General features: G+C 43.0%; 4 protein-coding genes across 4 annotated transcripts; 1 reads left to right on the top strand and 3 right to left on the bottom strand.

The window, feature by feature from the left end:
• Window positions 1–44: 44 nt before the first annotated feature.
• Window positions 45–4232, bottom strand: FOA43_000637 (uncharacterized protein; the record flags this gene model as incomplete). Its single annotated transcript, XM_038920964.1, has 1 exon — window positions 45–4232. The coding sequence occupies one exon, from the start codon at window positions 4230–4232 to the stop codon at window positions 45–47; it is 4188 nt and encodes a 1395-aa protein (XP_038776892.1).
• A 374-nt stretch (window positions 4233–4606) lies between these two features.
• Window positions 4607–5919, bottom strand: FOA43_000636 (uncharacterized protein; the record flags this gene model as incomplete). Its single annotated transcript, XM_038920963.1, has 2 exons — window positions 4607–5736; window positions 5802–5919. 2 exons carry the CDS (start codon window positions 5917–5919, stop codon window positions 4607–4609), a joined length of 1248 nt encoding a protein of 415 aa, XP_038776891.1.
• A 133-nt stretch (window positions 5920–6052) lies between these two features.
• Window positions 6053–8081, bottom strand: FOA43_000635 (uncharacterized protein; the record flags this gene model as incomplete). The annotated part of the gene is made up of 2 exons (XM_038920962.1): window positions 6053–7499; window positions 8077–8081. 2 exons carry the CDS (start codon window positions 8079–8081, stop codon window positions 6053–6055), a joined length of 1452 nt encoding a protein of 483 aa, XP_038776890.1.
• Window positions 8082–9116: 1035 nt separating this feature from the next.
• Window positions 9117–15175, top strand: FOA43_000634 (uncharacterized protein; the record flags this gene model as incomplete). Its single annotated transcript, XM_038920961.1, has 2 exons — window positions 9117–9123; window positions 9873–15175. 2 exons carry the CDS (start codon window positions 9117–9119, stop codon window positions 15173–15175), a joined length of 5310 nt encoding a protein of 1769 aa, XP_038776889.1.
• Window positions 15176–15197: the final 22 nt, after the last annotated feature.

The raw sequence follows: 15197 nt of genomic DNA, 5'->3' as shown, positions 1-15197 counted from the left end.
ATGACCTGTTTAAATCGAACCGAGATTTTGAGTAAGTAGTCGGTTTAGGAGAAAAAGTACTTACTCTTCTGAACAATGGACACATCAAAGCAACCTCTTGGAGGCACAGGCGGCAGGCAGAATGGAACCAACATAATGAAATTACCCGAGTTATCGTCTTCACAGGTATGATCATAATTGATGTCCTGCAACACAGTAAGGGAACTCTTCAACTGCTGGCCCAACTTAACCTGTTCAGGATCGCTCGATTTCAACAAATCTCTTCTCTCCTTCTCAATATGTATCTCATCACTCAGGTGGCATGTTCTTCCGAGCTTTTTGCTGAGCTCTTTTCGGAACTTTCTCACTGCCTCAGCAGCCTCGCTGTCCTTGTTCACTTGCACGACAATCACATTATCTCCGTACCTTCTCATAAACTCATTTCTAAGCTTGGCAACCAAATCATTCTTATGCAATTTGACAAACTCTTCTCTGAGAATCTTGTTCATTAAGGTAATATCGCACGCGTGGGTCCAGTAAGAATCATGCACGGAAGAGAATGAAAGACCATGCTCACGACATCTGTTCACGGACATAAGCATGTGAGTGGCGTCTAATGAGTGCACAAAATTTGGTGGGAACCCGTTTGCCTGTTTTCTAGCATCGACCTTCTTGATCTCATAAGGATCATGAATCACCAGTGTCTGTAAATTGGTGTGCACTTGTCTCGTCTTGTATGTTCTATAAGGCTGAACCACCGGGAGACCCAGAGGTGAGGTCCAGATCACAGAAGACAAAAATTCTGCATCATCTTCAACATCAATGTCCAAACGAATACTTTTACTGATACGCTTTGCAGCTAATGCTAGCCAATCCTGGATGGCATGGGCACCATCAAACAACTCTCTAATAGCTTGGAACACCTTGTCTGTAAGGTAGGAAGAACACTTTGAGATCTCGTCCTCATCAAATTCGATTTCTTTAAGTCTCTTGGTAATCTGCGCACGAGCACCAACATATGTGACGCCATACACACTCGTCATGACCGTTTGTTTCACCAACTTTCGAGTGATAATGTCTTGGGTAGCGACTGCTTCTGAAACATTGTTCTTGCAATCCTCATCAACGCCGGCTTGGACGATTTTAGACACACGGGTGTAGATATCAGAAGGCTTATCGGCAGGAATCAAGTTCACATGTCTTGCACCTTCGATATCACCACCCAAAGCAGCATAATGCTGCAACCCGTTGCATGTACCGTCCTGGTGAACAGGTTGATGAGAAACAAACTGAGTAGGATCTGGTAGCTTCATGGCCTCGGTCAATTCAAATGCAGAAGCCAAGAGCTGCCAGGGATCATCAGCTTGCATCCACCATCTTCTGCCACCAAGAGGATCATTTACAGAATCAAGAATATCATCAAGGTGGTCCTCGGTGAACATAACTCTATCGTCAAGAGATACTTTGTCGTTTCCCATCAAGTTACACAAGTGGATCTTCAACCACCGAAGGCCATCTTCACCAAGCTTTTTACCAACCCAGAAACTAAGCAAGCCTCTGGACAGGTCGTTGCCTAGGTGGTTGAAATGCGGGGGGATTGGATATGCTCTTCCCCTGAAATCAAGAGAGTGTGGAAAGAAGATACGCTCTCCTACGAACGCGCGTGCGATCTCCAACTTGTAATTCATGTCACAGCGCATTGATCTGTTCTTTGCAAATTCATTGCAAATCTCTTGACAGCTACGACGATAACGGAATATTTCCACTGGCTCGCAACCCTTTTCGGGACGCTTAGGAAGTACTAACTCCTCCTCTGCTTTTGGAATTTCCAAAAATGCTTCACCGGTATTCCAGACTTTGGTCATGGTTTCAAGAATCCTCTTATTTACTGTCCATGATGTATTGCCGAGAGCATTCAAACCTCTCAGAACTTGGTCCATCTTTCCACTCAGGGCCGCAGCCTTTGCATAAGCGTACTGTTCTGGAGCATTTTTAGATCTCAAAACCAGACATCTCTTCAAGTAATAACCACCATCATTGTAGGTAGTCCAAGGTCTTGGTCTAGAAACCATTGGAAGGTACTGTGCTTGAATGGATTGGTCTAATCTCTCCTTTCCAAGCTTAGATGCAAACTTTTGATTTACCTTCACAACACCGACCTTACCACCGTTTTGAAAATCGTAAGTATGATAGAAAGCAGGAGCTAAAGCCTTCTTAACCTCGCCGGTTTTGGGATCAACGCCCTCTACATCCACTTTGGCAACTTGTAAGACCATTGAAACCAATGCAGAACCCACTCGGCAATGAGAGTCAGCATCCCAAAGAAGTTTTGAAGAGTCTGTCTCAGTGCTGTTACTCTTGAGTGACTTTCCCTCAGCCGTCTCAATAATCTTCTGAGCCTGGCCACTTCTAAGAAATCTTTTGAACTCCGGTGTCTTCTTAATTGCTTTGAAGTTCCTGTGAACATCCACATCAGAAGCCAAAATCTTTTCGGATTTGTACTCCAGTTCGATTGCCTTGGAGACTGACATCACCATCTTAGAGACTGCGACACCTCTAGCAATGTCAGAAGTCACGGCACTCTTCATCACCTCTAATATTGTGATGATGGCAATTTTTTCTGGTTTCATCAAAGTAAGGAAAGGTGCGTACTTCATTTTCTCGCTGTATCTCTCTTCGTCATAATTGGAGGCTTTTTCTGCCTCTGGATTTATCTCCAGATCAGAAAAATATTCACGAGCTTTGTGGTACTCTTCAACATCCTTCACGATGAGAGGCACCAACTGAGTAAGCCAGTTGTGAAGATAGGAACCGATGGACGAAGGCATGGATTTATCCTTCAGATTCTCGAATTCATGGTCCCATTTGGCTTTGGCAGCCTCTATCATGGTTCCTTCAAGAACGATTTCCCTCTCTTCAGAAATTCTATCCATAACTTCGTCAAATTTATCCTGCTGCATGTATGGCAATCCTTTCCTCAGTTCGAAGAAATTGATCTGCTCACCGTCTTTCATATCCTGTAGGATTTTGTCTGTATCCAAACTCAATTCAGCTCGCCTCACTTCCCGGGCAAACTTCTTGATGAACTCTCCGTTGTTGTAAGAATTAACCAATCCTAGAAGAGAATGGCGGATGGCTTTCAAGTTCCAAGTTGAGACAGACTTCAACTCATCTGTTCCATTGTGAATCATTCCAGTCTCATGTTCCAAATCTACAACTCTCTTCTGGGCTTGCTTAATTACCTGCTTGATATCGATATCGTTATCTTCGGCCTCTTCTTCTGCAACATCCATCTCGTTATATGTCGTGGGCTTTGCGGTTTCGGCTTTTATGGTACCGGTAACGGTAGCAGTCCCGTCTGTAAAGACGGGAAAAGATGATGCTAGTCTGATTTCAGCTTCAGTTGTCTGGTGGGTGTCCTCCGTCATTTTGCCCTTTCTATTAGTCGCAAGTTCGGCGATGCCCATAGAAGATGCATCTGCGGTCTGAACACCAGTATTGGCATCCATTTCCGTCGACAATAGTATATCAAACAATTCCTTGTAGTCATTAGGAATATCATCCCTCAATCTGGAGTCAAAAGTGACCAGCTTTTTCACATTAAATATCCCAATGATGTCGACATACCTCAAAATATCGGCATTGGTGTTGCCATAGGCAGTAAGTCTATAATAATAAAACTCCTTCATAATGTCTCTCGGTGTAAGACCTTTGTCAAATGATAGCTTAATCACCCATGCATAAACACGGGGGTCCTTTTTGAATGAACTGTCCATCTCAGACATATGATCTATCCAGCTGCGCACCTCTGCCAGCTTGACATCCTCCTCAGAACCCCAAGCACGTAAAAATTCACAAACTCCGTCCATATAATATGGATTGTCAGTCACATTTTTTGACGACAGATTCTGTAGTATTAAGTCTGCTCTCTCGTAATCACGGGATTTGAGGCAAGCTTCGAATAAGCTCCATCTCTGAACTGCAGTGATGTTAACGGTGGTTAAAACACCGTCTGTGGGAGTTGATAAATAAAGAGAATCTCCTTTGAAAGGCTTCGCCGCCGACGGGGCTTTCAGTTTGGAGTATATATCATCCAACGAAGTTGGAGGTTTTTGCATGGGAACAGCATTTCGAGTGCTAAAAAAGCCGGTTAACTTCTTGTGTGATGAAAATAGTCGCACCAGCTCAACACGACATATGGTTCGCTTCAACGAGCTAGCCGTCCTTAAGCTATGGCTATTTATAGAGAGCATGACCTTTGGTACTGTGATGATCTTCCCTTATCTCTTTGTCAATCCTTTTCAATACTTCTTTATATCAGTCTTTCTCGATTAAATTAGTGTAAGGAAAGCTAGTTATAGTTTGTGAGGCTACCCAAATATCCTATTTGACAAGACTAAGTATGAATTTGGGAAGTTCTATAAGAATGCTTTAGGGAATAGCCTGATGTTGAATACGTAGGTATATAATCTGGGGTGAATGGGCTCTTTAATTTGTGAAAAAAAAATTTCAGGGCAGGAAAAAACTTGTTAGGCGCGAGAGACAGAGATAAAGTGAAAAGAGACTCTTAGCGAAGTCAAAGAAAAAAGACGATCGACCTGCTTTCCGACCCGTTGCAAAGCGTATCTCATACATGATGATCATCTATGGTTAGCACATTCATCGGCTCACGCAAAGATACAGGATCTAAGTATTTGGGAGTATCCCAAAGGGCTATTCTGGATATGATTCCAGCAATTATAAAACAACTATCTTCCTTCTCGCTTTGAGAATCTTCTGTCAAGAAAGACATAATAGGCCAACAGTGAGTAGCATCTCTCCTCTTCCATAGTTTAACTCTACCACACTTAGAAAGCAGTTGACCAAGATTCTCAATTTCATTGGAAACGTACTCATCACTTCCCCATGTAATTACTACACCTTTTTGGGGCAGAGACTGCTTCCATAATTCAACTCCCGATATGCTAGAAAGGCCGAAATCCTTAATTTCCTTTTCCGGTAAGCACCATCTGAGAGCATTTTCGATAGCAGGACCGGTAACAAAATCCAAGTTTGCAGCGCGTGAGAGATTGGTATTGTGGTATAATTGCCATATCGGTATTGGAGAAACAAGAATTGCTGCAGCCGGTTTGCCAAGATCTTGACGACTAGCACTGGCAAGAAGAAAACTGAGGATGAGTGTAGCACCTATGGAATCACCATATAGGACTATTTGGGTATCTGGAGGCGCATTTCGTTTTATATTTGTCCAAACTTCTGTAAGATACTCTATGTGCTGTTGGTAGTCCTGTATGCTAAGATTCTCGGGAAATTTTGTAATTATAATTGCTGGGTTGTCAAATCCTTGGAGCATAAGCAATCCATGAAGAGTGGCCAAGTATTCTAGATATATGTAGGGCTGACTACCAAATACGGCAATATTTGGGACATATATCAAGATGAGATCTACTGGGTCACCTTCAGGACGGAAGTTTTTGCGAATCCATATTCCTTCTGGTGCATTTTCATAACGGCTCAGGTCAACACCATTATGACATTGTACAAAGGATCGAATATCAAACCATCTTTTCCAGACCTCGTCGGCAACAAAAGAATAGCTGGGGTCTGCCTTACTGAAGCTGTGAATTCTTTCAATGAATGATCTAAACACTCTGGTGAGAATGTGCTGATAAAGGGTACCCTTCTGCGATACATTATCTTTGGCATTCAAAGGTTCGATGTATCCCTTGATAGCAATATCTAGAGCAAGATGTAAAACTAATTTTGTTAGTAGAAGAAGGGGGCAAAGAGTTCAGTTAGCTCTTGTTTGTATTTTAGCCTACAAAAGATGATGTTTCTTGCGAAGTATGCTATCACTGCTTGAACTGGATAGTTTGAAACCATATAAATGGCCACAAGAATGAAATATAGTACTATATCATGTAGTCTGAATTCCCTCATAATTGAATATAGATAAGAAAGAAGTGCTGCTGATTAGAAATCCTTTTGTCTCGTTCAGGAGATTTGAGGGTTATTAAGTATATTTTGCTCTATGATAATTAAACTTTGAATTTTACATAAGTGTTTGAGTCACCTATAAAGATGAAAGAACAGTCTTCATAATTGGAATAAACACATCAACGTGCTTCTTGTTGAAGGTTAAGCCGGGTCTAAGCCTGACACCAAGAGAGCCACAATCACCAATGTTGACGCCATTTATTCTCATTTCGGCCAAGAATTTGGCTCTCTTTTCAGGAGATGATATATCGAAGGCCATGAAGCATCCCTTTCCCTTACCTCTCAAGTTTGAAATAAGTTTAGGGTACTCATTCTGTAGTTCCTCTAATTTACCATAGAAGTAGAGACCTGTTTCCCTCAAAGATGGCAATAACCCCTTCTCGTTAATCTCCTTCATGATTGCCCCACACATGAGGATGTTCTTAGGGTCGCCAGACCAGGTATTGAACTGCCTGTATGGTAAGTTGGGAATAAGCTCGGGGTCGTGGAAAAAGTAACCTGATGATTGCATCTTCTTGGAGAAGGTGACAAGATCTGGTGGAGGGGTGATATTATATCTCTCATGATCCCACATGATACCAGTACCACCACAACCAGTCTGGACTTCATCAATAATTAATTTGGCACCGTACTTCAAAGTAATGTCACGAAGACCTTGGAAGAAAGCAGCATCGGCATGGTTATCGCCACCCTCGGACTGAATTGGCTCAATAATGAGGGCAGCAATTGGACAATGCCAGTTCTTGAACCTGTCCTCAACAATTGCAAGACATCTTGCGTCCTCTTTCTTGTTTTGGTCCTCGTTCTCCTCCAATGGATACTTATAAGCAGGGAACTCACCAGTAGGCCAGTGGAAAGAAGGCATATCCATCTTGTGCAATGGCTTTGATCTGGTCAAGGAAGCCGTGGCAAACAATCTACCGTGGAAGGCCCTTTTAAAAGATAGAACGGCCAACTCTGGATTACCTGGAGGAAGGTTCTCCATACAAGACCTCTCTTCCTCCTCAGTGAATGGACTGTCATATCCTCTTTTTGTGGACTGATAGTTGAAAAAAACAGCCTTCAGGGCCAACTCGTTGGCGTCCGCACCAGAAAGTCCGTTCCAGACATACTTTTGGCCCTTTGGAGCATACTTAAGAATATCTCTTTGCATTTCCTCATAGTCAAGACCAGGAAAATTTGATAAGGCTGGTCTGTCGGTAAGGGCTCTGATCATCTTGTCAGATTTGGCCACCTTAATCAAGTTAGGATTGTTGTATCCCAGTCCAATGGAAGCAACTTGGCAGTAGGTATCCAAGAGAACATTATTGTCAGCATCAACGATATAGTTACCGTAAGACTTTTCGTAGTCGGTAGGGAAGAAGACGCATCTAGTATCAAAAACATCAGAGAGAGATTTGATCACCTCCTTACCCTTCGGACCAGGAATGGTTTCAGTGACGACCTTTGGTCCTGTGGGTTCGTCAGGGAAGTATCTGTCAGCGTAGGTAGACATTAATTTAAGATTCACAACAAAAAGAAAGCTAAATCTATCTTGATACCAGTTGAAATCATGAGAAGCATTTTGGCTCCATATATAGTGAGCGTTCTTTGATACCCGCTAATGGGTGCAAATATATGCCAGCTGATTGTCCAATACAATTTAGACGCGGATTGTATCTGTTTCTGAAAAATACCCGCTAAGAATCGGACACGGCAGCAAGAATAAAAATAGAGCACCGGAGAGACGAGAAAAAAGAAAAGTCAATCGCTGGCGGAAGACAGTTTAGGAACGTCCAGACGCCGGAGTAGATATCACCTCTAATGCAGCTTTGGACTGTGAAACCGGAAAGATATTAGATCATGATTAATCGAAGATCTTCTTATCATGGCTGACACTGCCGATTCTTGGTGGCAAACGGCCTTTAAGCAGGGAGGAAGGTTAATTTGGAGACTCTCCACTCCTCGTTTCTCTCGTGTTATCTGCGTACTTACTCGAAAAAGTTTGAGGCTCGATTTTTGGGAGGGGTAACAGATCGGCATTTGATAGCTCTCTCATCATTTTGTATGGTATCGTAAAACATTAATAGAGGCCTATATCTATATACTTCAAGGACATACCTCATGCTCCTTCCAATCATCACCAACTAATCTTTTGTAGACGTATCGACTGTTGGCACCACCAACACCCAATTCCAAATAATCAACCAAGTCTACAAACATACAGACCACAGCAAAATTCTCGAATCCAGATGATGATGTTGTTCCGTCAACGTTTCTATCAATCGAATCCAATAGTTTTGATTTGTTCTCTGTCAATAACGATCCTGGTAGTGGCTTCTTGAACGATTTTTTGCCGTTTCGAGACATTTCGTTCCAACATCTTGTTCTCTCGTTAGCCCATTCATCCGAGGTCGGCGGTTTCAGATGCGTCTGAAGATACTCTTTCTTTGCCTGCTCAAAGCTGGGCTTATTAAGTGCCAAATCAGCGAGCGACGTGAAAGAGGAGTCCATGTTCTCCTGCCACGGAACCGAAGGTGAAATAACTACGTATTCGAGGGGGCTGTCACTAGACAGAGCGGTCTCCGAGTCTGCTACCGAAGAGAAAGTGTCAAAAATGGACACATCCTCAGCTACTCCTGCGGATGATGATGAAGATAACGACGACCCACTACTCCAACTTCTATTATGGCTCTGGCTTTGGCTTTGGTTTTGTCTTTGTCTTCGGCTTCGGCTTCGCCCCGTTTCAGTGTCATCGTCTGTACCACTCATTACAGCATCCTCGCTCTTCTCCTTGATTTGAATGGATGGGCATAGCTTATCCGATATTATTCTGACATGACCCCTTAGTCTAAACTGTTTTCTTAGTCGCGCAAAATAGAAGCACGCTTCAAAGCGGGAGTCTCTGAGTAACTCCTTAAACTTGGCAGATCTTTTGTCCGTGGTAAAAAAGTAAAACATTGGTGCTTCTATCGTTGAATAAGAATCCTCTAAATGCACAGATTCGGGTGCTGGGCCAACCCCCAGCCCCTATATTGGAAAAGTTAAAAGTCACGAATGGTTGCGTCTCTAATTCCGTAGATAAAGCGGACGAAAATGATGGGTTCCAAGGTGCAAGAGATTGCATAACTTGACGGGTCCTAGGATGGATTTTCCAAATAATGTGTAGTGAATTCAGCACAATGCGAACGGAAGAAGAAGCAGAATGAAGTTTTATAGCAGGAAAAGCTCGGGCCGATGCCCTTATTCTTTTCGCTTACAATTAGTATGGAATTCTGATGACTAGAAAAAAAAAAAAGGAAGGCTTGGTGTAGGGCAGTAAACAAGTGCGCGGATGGCTGTGTACGCAAAGCACGGCGTACGAGATCCACCGTGGTCCACCGGGCCTACTACCGGGAGATATCTGCACATATTTCAATGCTCGTCACAAGGCACCAGCAGATCTATCTCTCATCACTAGGCGGCCGAGGAATTCCGGAGTCGATCGTTCAGGTGATGGAGACTGTGTACTATACCAATTTTCTCTCGAGACGTACTTCTTTTGTTAGTGTCTAGTAACTTTTTTTGTGCTCTGTGCATGAAAAGTATTCAAATCAGGCGATCGATCAACTGGACAATTTCATACTAGTTTATCAATTTTAGTGATATAAGGAAATACATTTTCGATATTTGTCCGGTTTCTTGTCCTATGTACTCTGTGCAAGACTTGAACCCTCTTCATCGGATTCCGCCGGAATTGTCTCCTGGTGAACCTCCGTCTAACTCTCCTCTCGCCTCACCTTTTGATTCACGTCTGCAGACCTTAACTAATTACTACAAGTTTGCTAACTTCACTCAAATCAATTGTTATTTTTATCACGTTCAAGCTGAAAACGTCTCTTCTTCTGCATCTCCCTTATCTTCAGCATCCCTGTCAGACAAATCTCCACACCCCCAATCGAAGCCCAATTCAGTCCCTACTTTTGCCGCTCCTCCATCTTTACAAAAGGTTCATAATTACGATGTTTTAATTAAAGAAAAGCTCTCTAGTGATTATGGAATTAACGATATCGTCAGCTACGTCGCCAGAAGAGAGATTTGTGTTTTCCAGTTGAAATCAGAATTTGCAGATCCAACTGCTGCAAGTATCCCGGAAGGATCTACCGCAGATCCTACCATGGCACCATCCACTGTGGGTTTTAATCAGTTGAAAGATGCTATTGATAACATTATTAATGATAACAAACTTCGCCTAAAGCTTATTTCTGCCACTATAGTTGACGCTGATACCATCTTCAACGGCTCTCGCCATCCTCCTGTGGTACAGCAGTTACAAAAACGGCCCATTGGTATCGTTTATTTGAGTTTTTTACGGGCTATCAAATGCTTCATCATTCACAAACTATCTAACTGGCACAGTCTCTTTGAGGGAAACACGCATGGTTTGTCTCTTGATATGGTTCCCTTTGGAAATCAGTTGCTTACTTCTTCAACAATTCATACTGTCGCTGTCAGTGACGATTCCGATGTCTCCGCACCTAAACGAAAGCGGAAACTATTTGCTTACTCTATATTAAAAGTTAACCCTTCACTAAACATGAGAAACGATCTCATGGTCAACTTAGCTACCTCCAGGAAACTTTTCTACAAATTATCCGACTTTCTAAGTATTCGCTGTGGCTGCAATGCCGAGCTTCTTGATCGGAAGAAGAATTTTGTCGTCTACATGTGTCCATCCGGTGTCAGATGCTCCTTTGCAATAAATGGTTCGTTTTGCAACTCCATATGTGATGAACCTCCGTCAAGTGATGTGTTATCCGCTCTTCTACAAACTTATGCTAACATCGATTTGGTCCAAGACATGGCTACTCAGCCACTTCAAGCTAGGAAGTGGGTCAAATTGATGCCTAGTCTCAGTCACGTTAATGGAATGACAGAAAGGGTTGCCACCTTCATTGACTCTGGTTCTAACAAGGACCGGTTCATTGTTTGGCCCATAGAGTTATGCTTTATTCAGTTTTCTACCGACGCAAAGGTGCGTCCGGAGGATACTACTTATGAGATGAATTATCCTTTACAACTCACATGTCAATTTATGGATTTGATGGAAGATCTTGAGAAGGAAAAGAAGGGGATAAAGGAGGAAAGCCCTGTGTTTGATCCACATGCGAAGTTGGAATCCATAAAACTTGAGGGTATATCTCCAGAGAAAATCCAGAATACTGAAGTCGATCAGCCCTCAGGAGGAGTTTCGTCTTTCTCTGCGGCTCCAGCTCCATCTCCAGCTGCTGTTGTGTTAGGTGAGCCAACTGTTGAATCTACTCCTATGCCCGGGACTCCTTCTACATTTATATCGCCTGAAGAATATAAAGAAAAGGAAAAAGTCGAAGAGGATGAGGATGATTGGAATGAACTATTTGGTGATAACGATGAGGAAGGTAATGATGATGAAAAGTCTGCAGAGAATCATAAAGAGTTGGAGAAAAACTACGTGCATGATGTTACGGATACTGATACTAAGCCTGTTATAACAGATGATGCTAGAGACGCAGCCTCGAAGTCAATACCTACATCCATATCTTCTCAGCATTCATCAAGTCAGGTAGAGGTTTCGCCTCCTCTAAGCCATAAAGAGGACTCATCTCCTGTGGCACTGTCGCCTCGAACAAGTCCACTATATGCAGATCCTGGTGCACCTGAGCCGATTCCATTTCCTATATTTGCTGCTCCTGAAACACCGGAATCACAGGTCGAATCTCAGAATGAGGACACCAAGAGGTCTGATACGGGGTTGTCGACTCCTATTGAATCTGGTAGATCAATATTTGCTCCTCTTAACTTCAATCCGCTGATTGAAAAGAATATTGACAGTAAGTATTCGAGCGGCGGTAAGTTCTTTGTGAAATCAAACGAAAAGACAGATGGTAGTGACTTTGGTACAAATTCTGCAGCTACCAGTGATTCTGTTCCGTCTTTCTTAAGATCTTCCCCCTCATCTGCCAGAAAGCGTAAATTTGAGGACGATAAAGAAGATCTAATTTCAGACAGTGATGAAATTGACAGTAGTGCCGTTGAAAGTTTTGAGGAGAGCGAAGAAGAAGTTTCTGACGTCAAAAAGTCTGGTTCTAGTCCTAACCATGATAAGAGTGTTACTGATAATAAAAATGCAAGTCGGCTTGGTCGTGGTCCAGGTCCTCGCGGCATTAGAAGGGGAGGTAATAATGATGACGAAGGAGAAGAAAACGACGATGAAGGAGGAGATGGTGATGATGATGATGATGATTCAGAAATGGACGATTTTAGTGATTCAGATCTATCAGTGACGGCACTGAGCACAGATTTAGTTACCAACAATGAAATCAAGGGTTCTGGTTTACTTGCCAGCCCTATAATGCCTCAGGCTGCTCTGTTCGGAAGAACAAGTCAGGATGCCAGCAATTGGATATTCTGGATTCTTCGAGGTCCAGCGACATACACGGTTCCGTCTCACTTTCTTGCTGGTAAGCGTCTTTCGCTGCCAAAAAGCAGACTTGCCTCAGTCATCCCAATATTGCAGGAATTTTTATTATATTCGCAGCACGATCTTGAAAGCCGAGAGCTCAACTCATTAATCCAGAGACGTGACTGTCCTGCAATGCCAGACTTTGATGTCGAGTTTGTCCTTCAAAAAGTTTTTCCTGGAGTACAGAGGACACATCTTGTGGATATGCTTGATGCTTCCCCAATAGATCCCGAAGAGAGGGAGAAAAAGGCAGAACCATTTGAATGCTTATTCGGCATCAATCCACCAGACCAGTTGGGGGAATATTTCAAACCCGAAGTCAGCAAGCAAATGGAATACGACGATCCCACTTTCTCGGCAGCTACTCCGATGGGTCAGCATTCGCAGCAGCCGACTCCACAACCAAGGCATGCGGCGGTGCGAAAGGTGTCTAAGGGTATGGCAGTATCACCCGAATCGATGTTTATTATTCCCCCTACAGTATTGAATTTGAGGAGACTTGGGGAAGAAATCAAGATTAATGAGGCTAGTGTGCCATTCTGGAAACCATTGAACTTGCAGGTATTGCACCAGAAAAAGAATTTTCAAGTCTTGTTTGTTGTGCCAAAGCCCTCCAATGACTTTTTCAGGCATTGCTTAGATCGGTTTCTGGATACTCTCATACAATCATACCAGACGTGTGGATTGGGTAAAATAAGCAAGGCTGCTGACACGGGACTAATGGAGATAGAAGCTTCTACGGATTCTCGTGATAGTTATTGGGCTAAGGTAATGGAAGATCTTATTAGTTCAGCACCCAATTTGCAACAGCAGATAATGGGAGATATGCATCATACAGAAAAAATGCATTTATTGGTTCTTTTTGCCACTCCCTTCAGAGACTTGGTCTCTTTACTACAGATGAGTACTATCTGTGCTGAGTTTAACTCCCGTTTGATCTTGAAATCTATCTCTGTAAAGGAAGAGAATGGTCGCAAGAAGAGACGGAAGGCTGAATCCCTGCAAGTGGTTAGGCTCCCAATCGCCTTGTTTTACAAGGCTGTTTCATTGGACACGTTTTATCCTAACTCCGATGCCCACTTGTCATTCACTTCAACTGAGGATTTGATTCGTATTTCTCTTAATTTGTACAATTTGTGTCCCGATGGTATCACGTTGAAAGACAGAAAGCCATTTGGGACCATTGCCCAAGAAATGACCCCGAAGATTAATTTCAGGCTGACAAAGTCTCCGATCGCCAAGAATTTGATTGAAGATGAACTTTTCTTACATGTATGCTATGAAAGATCAGTGGATCGCCGTTGGTGTGTAGCTAGTTGGACAGATCAATACGGTAGCATTAATTATGTGAAGTCATGGTGGATCGATCCTGAGTCTGAATATGAAAACTTTGCACAAGTGGCAGATGACCTTTTTAGGGTTACTCTCAAATACGTTGATAATCATCATGGGAAAGTTTGTGTGGTACTAGCGAGATTAAATAATATGATTCCAGATGATGAGTTGAGTGAATGGAAACGTCTTTCACTCAAAAACGATAAGCTTGGATTAATTGTGTTGACGGTAGAGATGGAGTCCTCCTCGTTGATATTGTCCAATAATGTGTCTCCAGATTTTTTGAAGAAAAGGCTTTTGGGGCAGGCTTTAGCTCCGGCCAATTTGCAAGGAATGACACCCAGCTTTGGAATGACACCAGGTGTTGGTAATACTCCGGATATTTCATCGATGACTCCATTGGGAGGGTATATTACAACCTCTGCATCTCATAATGTGGCTGTTCGTCATTCGCCGGAGACTCCATACTACGATTTTGGTTCGCCTTTGGATGCCTCTCATTACCATCAGAATCAGAATCAGCATTTACAAAGTCTCATTGACAGAGCAAACGGATTTGGTGGCCCACCTACCCCACTTGCCAAATCATCTGTTGCTGGTACCTCTAGCGTTGTTGCAGCGCCGTCGTTCCCAGCCACGACTGCAGGTTACTATGCTAATGTTGCCACTCCTGGAAATGTGGGCGCGTCAAGCATACCTAATACCCAAGGAGCTACTGTTTCATCATCGCCTTTGGACCCAGTCATCTTGGACATTGCGCGCGAATGCTATGGACTAGTCTTCCAAGTAAGTCAACCGCTCTCTCAGCAGTCGATTCGGCTTCCTCTCCGTACAGGATTCTTAGTGAATTCTGGCTCCGGTGCCTGCAAGAACCGAATTCTTGAGGTGAACCTATTAAGTCATCAGTCAGGAATCAACTCATCCGAGTTATTCAAAAAGATACTTATTCAGTTCAAGAATTTAAGCGTTAGCTCCTCTTACTATGATGTTTTACCTGCAAAGAGAAGGTGTGGTAATGTGGAACCAAAGGATAATGTTATCGATGATGAGGACGAATTGTTTGTGGAAGATGACGCAGTATCTAGCGTTGCACCTACATCTGTAGATGCCAATCAAAGTTCTGGTTCTTCTAGTGCTGAAAAGACTGGTGATCCGCGGATATCTCAACAGCAACAGCCACAATTTCAGTCGCAACAGAAGTCTCAGCGAAATAGTCAGCAGGCACAGATGCAACAACAGCAGCAGTACCACCAATACTATCGCCAGCAGAAGAAGAAAAAGTCCAGTAGAGCCATAAGAGAAGAAGAGGGACTATTTGACTACGATAAGCAGACGGTGATTCCTCCGCATATCTCATCTGTAAGGAAGATGCTTGACTTCTTGGTGCAGATTAATATGAAATAGTACAATACAAATGCATTTATTA

The sequence above is a fragment of the Brettanomyces nanus genome, chromosome 1 (genome assembly GCF_011074865.1).
Source record: "Brettanomyces nanus chromosome 1, complete sequence".
NCBI lineage: Eukaryota > Fungi > Ascomycota > Pichiomycetes > Pichiales > Pichiaceae > Brettanomyces > Brettanomyces nanus.
The sequence above is the reverse complement of the archived record's forward strand: the minus strand, read 5'-3'. Positions and strand labels throughout refer to the sequence as shown.